Source organism: Herpailurus yagouaroundi, unplaced genomic scaffold (genome assembly GCF_014898765.1).
Source record: "Herpailurus yagouaroundi ecotype Mexico unplaced genomic scaffold, PumYag 160, whole genome shotgun sequence".
Taxonomy (NCBI): domain Eukaryota; kingdom Metazoa; phylum Chordata; class Mammalia; order Carnivora; family Felidae; genus Herpailurus; species Herpailurus yagouaroundi.
This window is the reverse complement of record NW_024412401.1, coordinates 30,438,250-30,455,561: the sequence shown is the minus strand read 5'-3', so window position 1 is coordinate 30,455,561 and position 17,312 is coordinate 30,438,250. Positions and strand designations below refer to the sequence as shown.

The window sequence follows — 17,312 nt, the reverse complement described above, 5'->3', positions numbered from 1 at the left end:
CGGTTAAGCGTCCGACTTCAGCCAGGTCATGATCTCGCGGTCCGTGAGTTCGAGCCCCGCGTCGGGCTCTGGGCTGATGGCTCGGAGCCTGGAGCCTGTTTCCGATTCTGTGTCTCCCTCTCTCTCTGCCCCTCCCCCGTTCATGCTCTGTCTCTCTCTAAAAAAAAAAAAAAAAAAAAAAAAAAAAAAAAAAAAAAAAAAAAAAAAAGATTAAGAGTCTTCCAGAAGAGATCTTATCCCATGAAAGGGAGGAGCGAGGATCAATGAATTCAACCCAACAACAAATTTTCATCACCAGGATATATGTGAGTTCAATAAAAACTGAAGGAAATTTCACACACAAAAAACTGTGAAACACTGGTATATATAAAGGCAGACCTAGTTCAGAGCCAAAAAAGAAATCTCCCTAGTACAAAACAGCTTTTCAACTTTTATTTTTTGTCTAAGTATAGTAGTAAAGTCTGTATTTAGGGAATTTTGAAGGAAAAATTCTTGGGAGATAGCTGAAGCATAATGCCCCCAGGTAGGTAACCTCTAAGCTCCAAGGATTTTAATGAGAAGCCTCCCTACCTTTCTAAAGCTCCCTGCTACTTACTGAATATAGTCAAAGCCATCTAAATTGTTCTAATTTTTGTTAAGTTTTCAAGCTAAATCCTTTATACTTTTAAGAGTTAACCAACTACTAAAAGTTAATAGACTCTGTTGTCACAGTGATGTTAGAAGGAAGAATACAGCCTTTACCAACTGTAATATTCACTAGAAATATAGTGAGGGCCAAATAGTAGCCACATCAAAAAAAGTAAAACAGGTGAAATTAATTTTAATATTTTACTTAACCAAACTGATCCAAAATATTATTTCAACATGTAATCAAAATTTAATAATTACCGAATTCCTTTTTTCCTTCCTTTTCGGTACTAGATCTTCAAAATGCGACGTGTACTTTATAGTTACAGCACATCTCAATTCAAATTAGTCACATTTCCCGTGCTCGACAACCATATGGAGCTAGAAGCTACCATACTAGACAACACAGCTTTAGAGGCCTAACCCATCCAAATAGCCCATATATTTCTAAGAGTGGGGATAGGGCAGATCTGCCTAATTTGCAATCAATAATAAAAAAACTTAAAAGCTTTCTGAGTTTTTTTCTTGGAATACTACAATTTCTACATATGCTTACCATACGCCAAATTCTTGAATTATATAATACCCATATGTGAATATAAGCTAAAATGTTACAACCTGTACCAGAATTTCACTATTTCTCAGTTTTTATTTATGTAAATATTACCTTTAGAAATGGAAAAGTAATATTATACTATTACTACTCTCAAAAAAAATGGGGCATAAGCAGCTCTTTTTTGGGGATCCTTCTAATACCATAACAAGAGTAATACACTCTTCTCTTCTGTAATACTTAAACTGTTCATTGGTGTTGGCTGGAGAAAAACATCCATGGCAATATTGGCATCTGACAAAAACAAAGCTGCACCTGAAGATACCTGGCATGTAAGTTATACAAACTCAAAGAATCATCAGGATAATGCCGGGTTTTTTGTGTATGATACTGCTCCATACCTCCAGGATAATACCCAGTTAATCTTATGGTAAAGACCAAAAAAAATCTAATGGTAAAGACTACTCCCTTTTAATTTATTAAAAATTCAGCTAATATCAGAAAATGAAAAATGACCTTTCTAAATCTGTATTGGCCCATGAAGTGTTAATAGCAATATTTCTGGAAAGAAATCCTATGATCTGTGTGCTAAAGCTATTCTATATTAATTAGTGGTATTATATATTAATTACCTAAGGCTTTAGAAATATTCTCCCAGAAAGTGGTTGGGAAGGGAGAGTCTTTAAAGGCTGATATAGGGGCTCCTGGGTGGCTCAGTGGGTTAAGTGTCGGGCTTTGGCTCAGGTCATGATCTCACGGTTCATGAGTTCGAGCCCCACATCAGTCTCTGTGCCTGGAGCCTGCTTCAGATTCAGTGTCTCCCCCTCTCTCTTCCCCTCCCCCTGCTTGTACTCTCTCTCTCTCTCTCTCAAAAATAAACATTAAAAAATTATTTTTAAAAAGGGCTGATAAAGTACTTCAGGGAAACATCATCTCATTCTTTGAAGAGAGAATGCTTTATGGCTCACATTTTGCACTTCACTGGGAGTTCTAGTACAGAATGAAAGTCTATCACAGAACTCCTAAAAAAGGGCCTACATCCGGAGAAAGACATCTTACCTTACTGCCAAAGTAGCAAAGACTGAAGTCTGAGATTCTCGGGGGCGGGGTGCAACTCCAATCTCTAGATAGGGAGAGCTTTGGAGCCTTTGCTGTAATATACACCACCGAAATGCTATAAGAGTAGACAAGCCATCTGTAGAAGGCTTTGGAGCCTCACCATTTAAGGTGACCTGTACTTTAAACACTACCAAATGCATTAGTAAACATGGCTGCAGAAGAAGCAATCATCCAGATGAATAAGATAACCCAAAGCAACCAATGTGACCTTGGTAATAATCTAATACAGATAAAGTGCTGCCTCTACCCTAAGCTTAGAAGAAAAAAAGAGCAGTAACCTGAAAGTTCTTCAAGGATAGGCTGCTAAAGGGCTCCAGAAGCTCTAAAGCTACCTTTCCTTTAATGTGGAAAGGATGAGCAAATGCAAAAGACTATAATCAAGAACTCACATTTAGTATTCTCCTATAGTGGAAGTTCATCAGGAAGGGCTGAAAAATGAATTATCAAGGGGACCAGGGCTTCGACCATTCTGGTCACAATAACAATGACTAGCTAGACTAAGGGTGAAGATGGCATGAAGACAGAAAGAACTAAGGAACTTGGAGCTCAGGAGAACTGGAAAACAAATGACAAGCAACCAAACTATTTAAGATAAGTACTACCACAAATACCAACACTTACAAAAATGAAAGGAATAGGATTACATGAACTGAGTTCTGAAACTTAACCCTAGCTTGTGTATTTGACATGAGGCTAAAGTTTTCTCTAGGTAGCAGGCATCAGAGAAGAGGGGTTATATACAGGGTTAGTGTGTGCCTAATATAAGAGGTATGCAGGGGCGCCTGGGTGGCGCAGTCGGTTAAGCGTCCGACTTCAGCCAGGTCACGATCTCGCGGTCCGGGAGTTCGAGCCCCGCGTCAGGCTCTGGGCTGATGGCTCGGAGCCTGGAGCCTGTTTCCGATTCTGTGTCTCCCTCTCTCTCTGCCCCTCCCCCGTTCATGCTCTGTCTCTCTCTGTCCCAAAAATAAATAAACGTTGAAAAAAAAAATTTTTTTTAAAAAGAGGTATGCAATAGGAGGCTGGCTAAATAGGTACCAAATCCAGTAAAAAAAATTTTAAGTGTTTTCTAAATTTGGCAGGCAACATGCTAGGGCAGAATATCTATGTGTTTTGTATTCAAAAACAGAAAGAGAAAAGAATTAAAAGATACCATAATGCTTTGAATTTTCTACCCCACTTTATCCCTCTAGGGCCTCCACAATTAATCAATAGCTTTTATAATGGAGACACAGCAATTGATAAAGAAGTTGAGGAGGAAGCACAAAGCTCCAAACTTCAATGAATTGTGCACAGAGCACCATTAGATACAGAACCTCCCCTCTGAGCTCCAGACTATTTTCATCCAACTGCTTACTCAGAATCCCTACTTGGCTGTCACCCAAGCACTTCAAGATTCAATATATGGGGTGCTTGGGTGGCTTGGTCAGTTAAGCATCTGTCGGACTCTTGATTTCAGCTCAGGTCATGATCTCAAGATTGTGAGATCGAGACCCACAACAGGCTCCTGGGCTGAGCGCAGAGCCAGTTTGGGATTCTTTCTCTGGCCCTCCCACACACACATCTGAAGATATCACAGTCATGAGATCAAGCCCCACATCGGGCTCTGCACTGTCTCTCTCTCTCTCTCTCTCTCTATCTCTATCTCTCTCTCTCTCTTTCTCTCTCTCTGTCCTTCCCCATTCATGCTCATTCTCTCTCTCAAAATACATAAATAAACCTAAAAAAAAAGAATGTTAAAAAAGTATATATATATAGGAGGTATATTTCCAAAGGAAGTATGCACAGGCAATCTTAGCCATTATCCTTTGGTCAAGAACCACAATTACCAGACACCAAAACTACTGTATCAGGATTAAGCCTGTCAATTACTTGATTAGGGAAATAGACTAAGGTAAGTGCTATGCTAACAACAACAAAAAAGGGGGTTTTATACAACCCAGCCAAGTACAACTGCAATCATTTCCATGGAATGAATCAAAACTCTGGGATGTACAAGGCATGAGGTACCCTCTTCAAAGGAGCATAACTTAAAGTTATGCTTATCATCACTATAAATCATGTGAAGCCTCTTATGTGGATCCTGAGAAACTTAACAGAAACCCATGGGGGAGGGGAAGGAAAAAAAAAAAAGAGGTTAGAGTGGGAGAGAGCCAAAGCATAAGAGACTCTTAAAAACTGAGAACAAACTGAAGGTTGATGGGGGGTGGGAGGGAGGGGAGGGTGGGTGATGGGTATTGAGGAGGGCACCTTTTGGGATGAGCACTGGGTGTTGTATGGAAACCAATTTGACAATAAATTTCACATATTGTAAAAAAAGAAAACTGAAAAAAATAAAATAAATCTTCCAATGGAAAAAATATATATATATACATATACACAATATATTTTAGTGAGAATAAAAAAAAAAATCATGTGAAGCAAAAGCACAATCAATAGTCTCTGAGCAAAATAATAAATAACACTTCTATACTCTTAAGTGCCTAGCACCATTTTAAGCTCTTTACATATATTAATTCATTTAATCCTCTCAAGAATACTAAGAAGTAGGACACTATTACTATCACCATTTTCCAATTCAGAAGCTGAGGTATAGAGGTTAAGTAATAGCTTGCCCAGGATCTCAGAGCTAATATGTGGCAGAACCCAGATTCAAATTAAGGCGGTCTCACTCTTGAGTCGGTACTCTTAATTATCACACTGTACTGCCTGAAAGTAAAGATCAGAGGGACATGAAAAGAATACCTAAGGGCACCAAACACACTACGATTTTACTTCAACACTGAAAAAAACTGAAGCTGATCAAAAGCTTGTAACATGTCCCACCCTGCCACATATAAGGGCAACGAAAACATCATGAGAACATGATGACTTTCAACATTTGAAGTGGCAAGGTTCCACTGGTTTTAGCCTAATATATGTGAAGATGACAAATTCAAATGTTGAATCTTAATTTTGCTGCATCCAAAAAAAAACTACCAACTTGGGCTACTTGCTTGGAAAACTATTCAGTGTAACAAGCTCCTGAAATTATGATTCAGAACCTTCCTGTTCTTAGAACCAGTGGCAGAAAATCATTATACCCAGGTTTATATGCTAGTCTGAATCTGAGGACCTCAATAACCAAGTAGTCATGAGAACAATTTGATGTAAGAGTTTTCTATCAGCATCTACTCACACCAAGAGAAGATTTCTGATTCAAATTCTACATTAGTTTTCTAGACCATTGAGATACACAAACCTAGAACCACTGCAAATATCACTAGTCGATCTACAATTTAAGAGGGTCAAACTAGTATTATGGCCATTTCAGTAGTATTTACTAAGCACTTTCTATGTGCCAGGCCCTGTGCTAAACTGTTAACATGGCATATCTTTCTAATCATCACAATAGATTTTTTAAAAGTATCAGTGTTTGCATTTTATAGTTGAAGGAAGGTTAAAGGAGTTAAGAAATTTTCTTAGATCACATAGCTATCAAGTGGTAGTCACAATTCAAACCTAGAAGCTGCCTCCAGATCCTATACTTTTACACTACCCTAGGCTGCTTACACTGCCAGGGACGATACAAAACAAGTATAGCATTCCTGCAATCAGAGAAAAGGGATCAATGAAGTCAGGATACAGCATTTCTGGAACATATCCTGATGCCACCAAGAATGATGGCACTTGCATCATGCCACACCATAGACTTCTCCTTTGAATTAGGTAATAAGAGTTGAAATCCAGAAAGTTCTATCCAACTGGTAGCTAGACAATCAGAATCTTATCAGCTGACCATAGCTCTGCCAACACAAACAAGAATATTGTGCTCAGAGGTGATGTGAAGAGGTGAAAAAGGAGATTATATATTGTTGAGAAATTCAGGAATCGATCATCACAAATAGCTAACTGATAGAAAGCCATGTCCTCTCTTAACAGCAAAACAGTTAGGAACACTACCTGCTTACAGAGGCAACTGAGGTAATCCAAAGGGGAAAAAAATCTAAGAAAAGACCTGGTGGAGAATGCTGTCTTTCTGCCCTAAGCCCGACTAGGACAGAAGAGGTACCCCCCCTACAAAGGATTTGAAGAAATATAGTGGAGTCAGAAGCTAAAGAAGCCTTATCCATGTGCAGTGACCTCTGAATTGGCTGTTCCATTCAATGAAGTCTACAAAGCTCATATTCAGCCAAGGAAACCAGAGGTTCCATCACCTAACTGAGGGGAGGTGCAATGGGAATGAAGATAGGAGCACACCTGGGTACTGCTGGTAGTGGTATAAACTAACAACCCTTCTGAAAAAGAGCAATTTGGCAATACATATCAAAGATTTTTAAAAGTATACACACATTGACTCAATAATTCTATTTCTACAAAAATTTTTTTCCATTTCTAAAAAATTTATTCTAAATAAATAATTAAAGGTATAAGCAGAGACTTGGCTACAAGGATGTTCATTTCAGCGTTACTTATAACACTAGAAGGTTGGGACTAACATAAATATACAACAAAGAGCACTGATTAAAAATCAAATAATACAGCCATACAAAAGAATTCTGAATTGTTAAGTGTTGTAGAATGATATTAACATGGTAAAAGATTCATAATATATTAAGGGACAGGCAAACTACAAAGCAGTATTACCACATCATGATACGCAGTCTTTTTAAGGTTCTATATATGTTTAAAAAAAACTGGAACATAATACGTACAAATGTTAAAAGAGGTTATGTCTGGGTGGCAGGATTATGGGTGATTTTCATTTATCTATATTTCCTATTTCCCTACAATAAGCTTGTGTTACTTATATTTATAAAAGTGCACAGATTGGCTGTGCCAACACTTTATTATAAATTAGTACAAAATTAGCTACCAATCAACACATGTCAATAACTAAGACCAGATTCTGTTAGAACGTTGTGGCTGGGAAGAGTGCCAACTGAGGATATAATACATACAAGAAAGATGGAGACAAAACCTACCAACTTGAAAATGTTGCCCACCCTAGGTTGGAGTGGATTATCTATCACCATGGTAAACATTCAATATGTGCTTACTGCATGAATAATCCTGCTTACATTCAGCCAGGCATTGCAAAGAAACATTGTTATGGAAATTAAAAAAAAAAAGAAAAAAGAAAAAATCTGCTTCACTATTGACCCTTGAACTGCCTGGGTTGGAATGCACAGGTCCACTTATAAACAGAGTTTTTACAGCTCAGTACTGTAAATATATTTTCCCTTTCTTACAATTTTCTTATCATTTTCTTTTCTCTAGCTTACTTTATTGTAAGAATACAGTATATGATACATATACAAAATAGGTGCCAAACAATTGCTTATGTTATCCATAAGGCTTCCGGTTTACTATTTCTATCAACAGCAGGCTATTAGTAGTTATGTTTTGAGGGAATCAAAAGTTATATGCATATTTTCAACTGTTGTGGGGGCATGTTGGTACCCCTAACTCCTGTGTTATTCAAGGATCTACAGTATTTCCAATTTTTTAGAACTGTCAAGTTCAATAAAAAATGAATATATATCTTAATTTTTTTTTAATGTTTATTTTTTTTGAAAAAGACAGAGCATGAACCGGGGAGAGGCAGAGAGACAGAGAGAGAGACAGACAGACAGAATCCAAAGTAGGCTCTGAGCTGTCAGCACAGAGCCCCACGCGGGGCTCAAAACTCACAAGCTGTGAGACCATGACCTGAGTCAAAGTCGGATGCTCAACCAACTGAGCCACCAGGTGCCCCTGAATATACATTTTTAAATCTAGTGATCATGAGTATGTCAATACGGTCCTTTGAAGAGGGTACCTCATGCCTTATATATCCCAGATTACTTTGATCCATTCCATGGAAATGAATGAGACTGTTTGGCTAGGGTGTATAAACCTCCACTTATACTTTCCTGTTCACAGCTCTACTTTAGAAAGCTAAGACCCTCCATCAAAAAAGAAAAAGAACTGCAGAGAGGGGATTTTATACACATTCACACACACACTCTCTACAGAAAAATAATGATTTTATATGGGGCATTGAGCGAGACCAAGTTCCAGGTTTTTATATAAATTGTGTTCTATACTTTCTGTCAACTGTTTTCACTAGATTTAATTAGCTTCTTTAAAAAAAAAAAAACTATAGGGGTTCATTCCTAATAACATCTTGAATTTTAATTAATCATATCACTATTTAAAGGCAAAAAATTCAGGCAAGAAGGGTGGTAATGAACAAAGCTTGGGCTGTGAAGAAAGACCAAGTTTGAATTCAGACTATCACTTGCTAGCTGCGTGACTCTGAACAACTCATTTAGCCTCTGAGTTTGGTTTTCCATTATCTGCGCAACAGGAATAAGAGGTATTGAGAGAATTTAAAGCAATCTAACACAATACTGGATGCAGAACAATATTCAAATTTCATTTCTCTTTCCTTTCTTCAGGAAATATTATTTTTTGACCAAGAAGAAGTAATTTTGGAACATGAGATGGTTGGTTATCTGGATATGGTGGAGGTCTCTGAATCACTAAGGTACAATATGAAGAAAAAAAATAGCAAATACCAGGGTAGAGGAGGAAACTGGGATAAGGAAGCATATATACAGACATACTACTTGCTACCAAATGTCATGCTTTAAAACTCCCCCTACTCAATCTCCCCAATCTAGGTTTGTCCAATCTTGCACACTCAACCCCTCACCTGTCACTACCACTTTCCAAGTGGAAAGTAAAGAATACGCAGGAAAAACTGGGGAAAACCAAACAATTTACAATGTATACTCTTGGCAACATCCTTCCTCTGGGATCCCCTTCCTCTCCACCTTTATTATTCCTACAGCATGTACCTTTCCTAGAAACAGCAATCCCTATGAATATAAACAGATCTCTTGTGCAAAAATTTAACTATCAAATTCTAAGCACCCAGATTCTAGAAAGGTGTAAATGTCTTTTTGTTTCAATGGTTTCTTTGAACATACACGTTTAATCAAGTATAGAAACCTTTGGGATTTTATCTTAAAACCACTTAAGGATATAATCAAAAGGTTTGAGTATCAAACAAAGCCACCTATCCATAACACATCCTGTTCGCAAAAGTGTCCCAGAAACTCGATGTAAACAAAATCCTTCTGTTTATTTCTAGGAGATAATACTGTGGTTTTCTGTATCCAACAGTATGCTTTACATACCCAAGGCAATTATGTTTTCTTCCTCTACTCAAACAGAGCATCTGTTGCTAACACAACACTGAAGTCCAAGTTATTTTCACAGACAAAAAAGCAGCTGGTCAAGCTAATCCATCTGCTGACTAGCCACCATCAAGCTTCTGTAAGACTGTCCAGTTAACTTAACCTCTATTGTCAGACTGCATGAGTCAGAACTCCCAGTCCTCTTTCAATTAGGATTTAACAACTCTTCTTTGACACCACCATTTGAAATCACTTATTACAGACATAAAAACAGAAAACATATTTTAAAACTTAAGGACAAAGGTTAAAAATGGTAGATTGGATTAGAAAAAGTTGTACAAATTATCAACAAAAGAAGAAAGTTATTTCGAAGTTGGGATTATGAATTTCATAACAATAGCCAGCAGTACTTACATATGCTAGGCACCAAGGATTTTTAAAAATTAACATGATCCTCACAATAACCCTTTGAGGTAAGTACAATTGTTATCTCTATTTTATAGAGGAGGAAATAGAGACACACAGCAAATTTCCCAAGCTCATTCAGCTCAGAGATAGTAGTAGGACTGGAGACCTGGCTCCAAAGACATCCTCCAATAATTCGAAGCCCAAATCCCAATGCCTTACTAACAGGTATATATTCAAGACATCCTCACCATTTTCCTTACAATGACTGAAGTACCATCCCTGTTACTATTTTCATTGTAACATTTTATAATGGGGAAGAAAAATCATGCCAGGGGTGTACTACTTACTTAAAAAGAAATATACAGTTTAGTTCATTATTAGTTGAGGTATGTAAGTGATTCTGCAATAGTTCATGAGGGAAAAAAGCTCAAATTCATAGCACTAAAGTGGTTATAAGCATTAATACCAGATACTTGTTATAAGCTATAAAACAAAGAGTTTTATAAGAATATTATTTGATACCAATAAATGAAATGAAAATCAACACATTTTCTAAAATTAAGAAATTGATTTTCAAAGTTACCACAAGGAACACCTAATTCTCTGCCACCTCTGGGGAAAGTGCACATGGTACTCGTAGGTGCTCAAAAACACCATATGGAATGAGACCAAATAAGTTCAAATTTTAGCCTTCTAGCTAGTGGTATGACCTTGCAGAAGCCACAACTGCCAACTCTTGAGTCCTTGATCCATATTAAAATACTTTCTCAAATTCTGTTTTATAACACACAGAGTATCTTAGTACTTTGTAAACATTAAAACACTTTTAACACTTTTTCATAATGAATTACTTTATCTGATTTTTACAGTAGCTCTATAAAATATTCTTACATCCACTGCATAAATGAAGAACTAGATTAATCACAGTTAAGTAATTTGCTCCAGAGCACAGAGCTAGTAAATAGCAACATGGAACTCAAGGACTCTAAGTCTCTGCTCTTCCGTTTGCCCTGAACCAACATCCATTCAGCTATCATGTGACTTTTACCTAAAAAGTTAAATAAGGCGTGACATGTTTTACGAATTTAGGCAGAGATGTTTTAAACATACATATTCAAAACACACGAAATGTAATTTTTTACAGATGTCTTACTAATAGTCACGTAAATAAAATTGAGTTTACCCAATTGAGTTTCAAGATGCCTGCAATCAAATCGTGTGCACTTTAGTAAAATACTAGAATAGTCAATGCTTAACACATCACTACACTATTCTCCCGTGTCCCCTGTGCTTCTTTCCCTTGAAAAGGTGAAATCCAGGCAAAATTAGAGAAACCATTGTTCTAATAAGTCTTTCCAGTGCTTTCTATCTAATAATAGAAAAGAATGGCCTCTTGGATATGCCCTTCTTTTTCCCTGCTACATTATTAATAACACTTGTGTTCCCTCCTCTACTGTACTATACTTCAATTACTATCATCTAACAAAGAGAAAAGGGTGGTTACTAATCTATACAGGGATTATGACTGCATATTAATAACTCTAAATGTATTCAAAACATTGGCTATGTTCTCAAAACATTTTTTTTTCTTAATCGAAATTACTAGCTCCCTAACTTGTGCGGAAAGTATATATATACAACAGGCCACAACAGCCATAGATAACCGTGACGAGCAACAAACTGGTCGAAGAGGGTGGGACCGCTGCCAACTGTAAGTCTCTTCTCCCAGTTCAACTAATACTAAACACCAAGACCTGCTTCTGAACTGGTCACGAGGAAGGAGGGAGTGGAGGGCGCGGTACTAAGCAGATTTGGTTCCTGACCTAAAGCAGCGTGTACGGTCCCTGTCAGCAGGTAGACCCCGTGCACCTCGATTGGTGCTAAGGCGGGATAAACCCGCGCTCGCACGCGGGGAGGCTCCAGAATCAAAGGGGGCCTAGAGCGCTGCAGAAAATGATTGTGGAATGGGGACAGCTCCCTTCTTCCCCGCAGGAGCCAGGGCCCAGGGCCAAAGGCCAGCTCGGGTCACCGGGCGCGGTCCCCGCAGCCTGGCGGGCGCCGCTTTGCTCCCACCGGGGAACGAGGGAGGGAGGGAGGGCAGCTGCCTAGCCCTCCGCGGCCGCAGCCCTGCCTGGCCCAGCGCGCCCACCGCCCACCCGGCCCTGGGCGCCCCGCCCACCCTCTCCCCAACCTCCGCCGCCCCGCGCCTCGTTCTCCCACTTACTTTCTGTGAGTCCATGGCCAGGGGCTATGTCTACTGGGCCCGAAACCGCGTCGAAGAACCTTGCGGCGAGGCGGAGGGAAGTCGGGCAAGCCAACACTGCTACCCGCGGCCGCCCCCTCTCCTCCGCCGCCGCCTCAGCCTCAGCCTCAGACAGAACCGACCCCGCCCGGTCCGCGCCCAGCCCGCGCGCGCGCCGTCGTCGCGCCGCGGTTGCCAGGGTGAAAGGGCGGCCCGCAGGAGAGAGGGAGGGAGGGAGAGAGACCGGAGTGCCCCGCGCATGCGCGCTGCCGCGGGACTGGATGGAGTGGAAGGTGTCCGATGCTGGGTGGGAGGGGCAAAAACTAGTGGTGCTGCGGGTCCAGTGACCAAGCCTTTCCTTCCTTACCGCATCCTTTTTCTTCCAGGGCTCCCGATCGCTGCAGGCCTTGGAATGGGCCACTGGGCATCCAGCAGCCGGGCCCGTGGGAAAGGCTGGGGAAGGAAAGCTCTGGTCCTTGAGATCAGCCCCGCTCCATCCTGCACGCATCTAAGCACCCCTGACATTGACCGCCGCCAAGGAGCAGCCAGGCTAGACCAAACCCACTGTCCAGTGAGAAGGAAAGGGCTGGGGTAAGGGATATCGTGGAAACATGGAGAAGGCCTGAAGGAACGTGGTAGAAACATGGGTAGAGGGTGGGGCCTGGTAGACCTTTCCCAGAGAGCCCTCCTGGGCATCTTGCTGTGTTTTGAGCAAGTCACTCTCCCTGAGCCTATTTCATCTTCCATAAAATAAGAGCAATAATGCTTACTTTGTAGAGCATTGTGAGGATTAAGTATGTATTTGAAGTGCCCAGGACATAGTTAATGGCCAGTAAATTATAGTTGTCCGTGGGGGGGCTAGAACCTGCTCAGTCTGGTCTGAAAAGGACCGTGCAGACTGTAGAAAGCTTGGGGAAGTAGGCCTGAAAATGTTCTTCTCCAAGCAGAAAGGCCTCAGCTTCCATTTTGATGACTCTGGAGAGGCTCAGAAAAGTTCCAACTAGGCAATCACTCATGAGGAATGAATAGAAGGGAAATACATATTGAGTATCTATCAGGTACCATTTCTCTGAACTGAGAATTCAGCAGTGACAAGGCCCTGTTCTCACTTGCAGAGCTTACAATCCAGTATGAGAGGGAGGCCAAAAAAAAATCAACGTGTATATATAGTAAATAAATGTGTGTATATATATATATATATATGTATATGTGTACATATATATATGTATATGTGTACATATATATATACACACACAGTGTTTAGAAGCACTATTAATATATATGTTTATTAACATATATATGTAATTATATATGTTTATATGCACTCAGAATTGTGAGGGCTCCATTTTCCATAAGAAGTTCAGGGAAGGGCTCTCTCAGAAGTGATCTGTGTAAAGTAAGAGAATGAGTCATACAAAGGTCTGGGAAAAAGCATTATAGATAGAAGGAACAGCGAATACAAAGGCCCTGAGAGGGCATGAGCTCTATATAAGACACAGTATTTATCCTACAAGGCTATAATTGCCTGTATACAATTATACTCTGTACTATGACTTCCATGAAGGTTGAAATTTCTTTTACTCATATCTGTATCCCCAGCGCAGGTCTTGCCATCTAGTATGCACTCAATAAATCCTTTTTTTTTTTTTTTTAAACTGGACAGACATGTATAAGAAATGGGATGAAGGGCCCAAAAGGGAAAACAAGGACTTGGCTCAAGCTAGGTGGGTAGTGCTTAAACGCCAGGGTCCAGGGAGGGCCTGTATGAACAATTTTGCTCCTACAGCTAAAAGGACAAATGGTGTGCAAACTTGCAGAGAGATGCTCCCTCTCTTTTTTTTTTTTTAATGTTTATTTATTTTTGACAGAGAGAGATGGAGACGGAGCATGAGCAGGGGGAGGGGCAGAGAGAGAGGGAGACAGAATTCAAAACAGGCTCCAGGCTCTGAGCTGTCAGCCCAGAGCCTGATGCAGGGCTCGTACTCACAGACCGCGAGATCATGACCTGAGCCGAAGTTGGACACTCAACCGACTGAGCGACCCAGGCGCCCCGAGATGCTCCCTCTCTTGGTATCAAGGGAAAGATGCCTCCTATCCAAGTTGCCCCAATTCCATGAGGAGCAGTGAGAGCAGCCAAGCACCCAGCGTCTAGTGCATGAAGGCTATTCTCCGCACTGCGGACTCAGTGTAGTGAGTCAGTTTCCCATGAGGGAGAAATGCAGCCTAGGGATCGGACATTAGTGGTCAAACCGCCCCACTGTGAGCTCCCTAGCCGTGACCCTGCCTTCTACTGTGGGACGCATCATTAAGGGGGGGGAAAAAACACAGCATTTAGCGCTGTCCCCAGTTCTCTTGCTGTAAGGACTTAACTTCAGAGAGCAACTCCTGGGCACTTTATGACTGATGGGTATAACCACAGAAGGAGACAGAAAGAGGCTTTGGAGACAGCAAGTCACAGCTGAAATGTGATCGCCAGAATTCTGTCACAGGTCATATCCCAGGAGCTCACTCCTGGCTCCTTGCCTCCTCAGTCCCCGAGTTCTTTCCCTGAAGCCCAGCGAGGAGCCTGCAGCTTTTGTCAAGAGTTCTGCCCCACTTGACTCCTGCCCTTGCCAGATCTCATTTCCTTTAGGCAGTCTGGCTTCCCTGCCCAGCTCACCCGGGCCTTCTGTCTGCCCTTGTTCCTGTCCCTTCTGGCTGTGACTTCTATCTTCCCCAACCTATGCAGGCTCTCTGGCAGCAGTACTCACCTGGCGGGGCACTAAGTCTGCACCCCCACTGCTTCTGGCCTATGGGCAAGTCCTCTGCCTTTTCTGAACTTACCTTTTCACAGCCAAGTCAGCTGGGAAATTTTCAAAAGTAGCTTTACTAATAAAGTAAAGCTGCTGTTCTCAAGTGTAATCCCCAGACCAGCTGTATCAGCACCACCTGGTAGCTTGTCAGAAGGGCAAATTCTCAGCCTTCATCCTCAGACTAACTTAATCAGAAACTCTGGAATGAGGGTCCAGAGATCTGTGTTTTAACAAGTCCTCCAGGTGATTGATGCATACTAACGCTTGAGAACCATTGAACTAAGAGAAAGCATATTGTTAAAAAAAAAAAAAAAAGGAAAAACTACAGAGGGATAAAACAGATGACATTTTTTAACCCTTATGTTTCAATTCTGAGATAGCATATCTAGTTGTAGGTATTTACTGAGGTCCCTGGGCCTCCAGGAATGCCTTTCTGAGGAAACATCGAATTAGAATAACCTCAGGACTGGCCCTACTGATGTGAAGTGTCTGGCAAACTTGTCTCTTCCAGAACAGGTTCTCTACCCTCTCTTGCCAGGCGTTACCCCTGTAGCCCTGAGTACCCTCATGAGTTCTGGGATTCCCCCATCTCTTGGGAGAGAAAGCTACTTCCCTTAAGTGGTGCCAACAGTGTTCCCCTTTGGGAGTCAGTATAGGGCCCGGCCTGGACTCAGCAAATCTGAATTTAAATCCTGACACTGCCGCCTACCAGCTGTGTAGCCTTCAGTGAGTCTTTTAAACCAGGATAAGCCTCAATTTCCTCATCTGTAACATCATGATCATAATAGTAGTAATTCCCAGTTACGGTTGTTGTGGGGAATCAAAGGAGATTACATATGCAAAGTGCCTGGTTTAGTCTACATTTAACAAATGTGTGGCTGTTACTATTATTACTCCCTTGTACATCATATCCTTCTGTGCCACCCTTGGATGGCTTTTTCCCCCTTGGTCTTTGGGGCCTTAGAAGCCCTATTTTCACCCCTAACTCTCATTTTCATTGTTATCCTAGCTTCTCTGAAGCATAATCACAGTCCACATGCTGCTCTTTGTTGAAGCACCAAATCTCTAACCATGTCTCTCTCCCTGTTCATATCTGGCCTATGTCTTAGCATACACCACCAAACCCAGGAAAACCCTGAGTTTGCTCTAAGCCTCAGTTTCTTCAATTATGAAAGAGGAATCATAACAGTACCCACCTACAAGGGTTTTTGAGTTGATTCACTGAGATAATTCGTGTTCAATGTTTAGCGGCATCTGTCATGTAGTAAGTATTCAAAAAATATTAGCTATCATCTCTTCCCAATCATAGAAACCTAATTCTTTTTTCCTCTGCCTCCTTCTGACTAAAAACAAACTCAACCCAAAGTCCTGGACCCCCTTGAACTCCAGAGTGCAAATTTCTGATCCTAGGAACTCACTATAGACATTTACGTTCTCATAGGAGCAAAAGGATGATTCCGTTCTGATGTGAGCTGGCACTGTATGAAGTGGTCTAGCTCCATATTTGGAGAGCTATAAGCAAAGTGGGAAGCAATCAGTAGACACAAACATGAGAAAGGGCCTGGAAACCACGTGAGAAGGGACACAATCGAGGATTTCGTCTGGAAAGGAAAATTTCTCATGTCAGAGGGGACATGATCTTTTACCTCAAAACTCTCTACAGCTGTTGTATGGAAGAGGGGGCTGACTTATTCTCTAGCATCCCACAGACAGAATTAGACCCAGTTAGTGTAAGCTACAGGAAGATAGATTTCCAATCAACAAAAAGTCCAACTTACTAACAGCCATACAGAGCTGGAATGGACTTTGGTGGTGAGGTCCCCATCAGTGGAAGTATCCAAGCAGGGGCTAGGCATTTGCCTAAGGGATCAGGCAGTGAAAGGGTAGATGGCAGAGATAACTTTGAACATCTTTCTGAACCCTGAGGCTATGTCATTCTGCAAACTAGAGGCCAATAACTATTCATTCTCTCTCTGACTCAGCTTTGCAATTGTACTCACCTCTGGAATGCGCTCTGAATCTCTTCTCCCCACCCCCACTCTCATAAGCTCCATTGCAAGAGGCCCCTCTCCTTCCCGCGATAGGGCATGCCAGGAGCAGTTAACTAAACTGTAGCCATTTTGATGTTTCTATGTCACAATACCTTCTCTATGCATGATGGCTTGCTTTATACTAGGCACTGGAGACACTGAAATGAGTGAGGACTGGAAGACACGGGTGTTTCCATCACCTCCTGCCTTAGCTCTCAAAATGCCTCTGGACTCATCTAGTTCAGAGAATGACCAAGGACAAAGCAAATTTATCTGTCTGTTGATCTCTTCATTGTAAAAGGATGCTGCCCACCCCACCCCCCACCCCCAGGTCTCTCCAACACAGAGTAATGGGCTCCCTGTTCCTAGTGAGAACAT

The 17,312-nt window shown here is 41.2% G+C and overlaps 1 protein-coding gene across 6 annotated transcripts in view; it reads right to left on the bottom strand.

Annotated features, from left to right (window-relative positions):
* The window catches only part of FSD1L (fibronectin type III and SPRY domain containing 1 like), a 74,715-nt gene extending 57,714 nt beyond the window's left edge, over positions 1-17,001 (bottom strand). For 2 of the 6 annotated variants that reach the window (XM_040481880.1, XM_040481885.1), the window contains exon 1: positions 12,095-12,302. In XM_040481880.1, the coding sequence (XP_040337814.1) occupies positions 12,095-12,109 (15 nt within the window). In that variant the 5' untranslated portion in view covers positions 12,110-12,302. Of the gene's footprint in view, positions 1-12,094; positions 12,304-16,322; positions 16,506-16,904 lie in introns of those variants that run through there. The other 4 variants (XM_040481883.1, XM_040481886.1, XM_040481882.1 and 1 more) reach the window with 4 other exon arrangements.
* Positions 17,002-17,312: the final 311 nt, after the last annotated feature.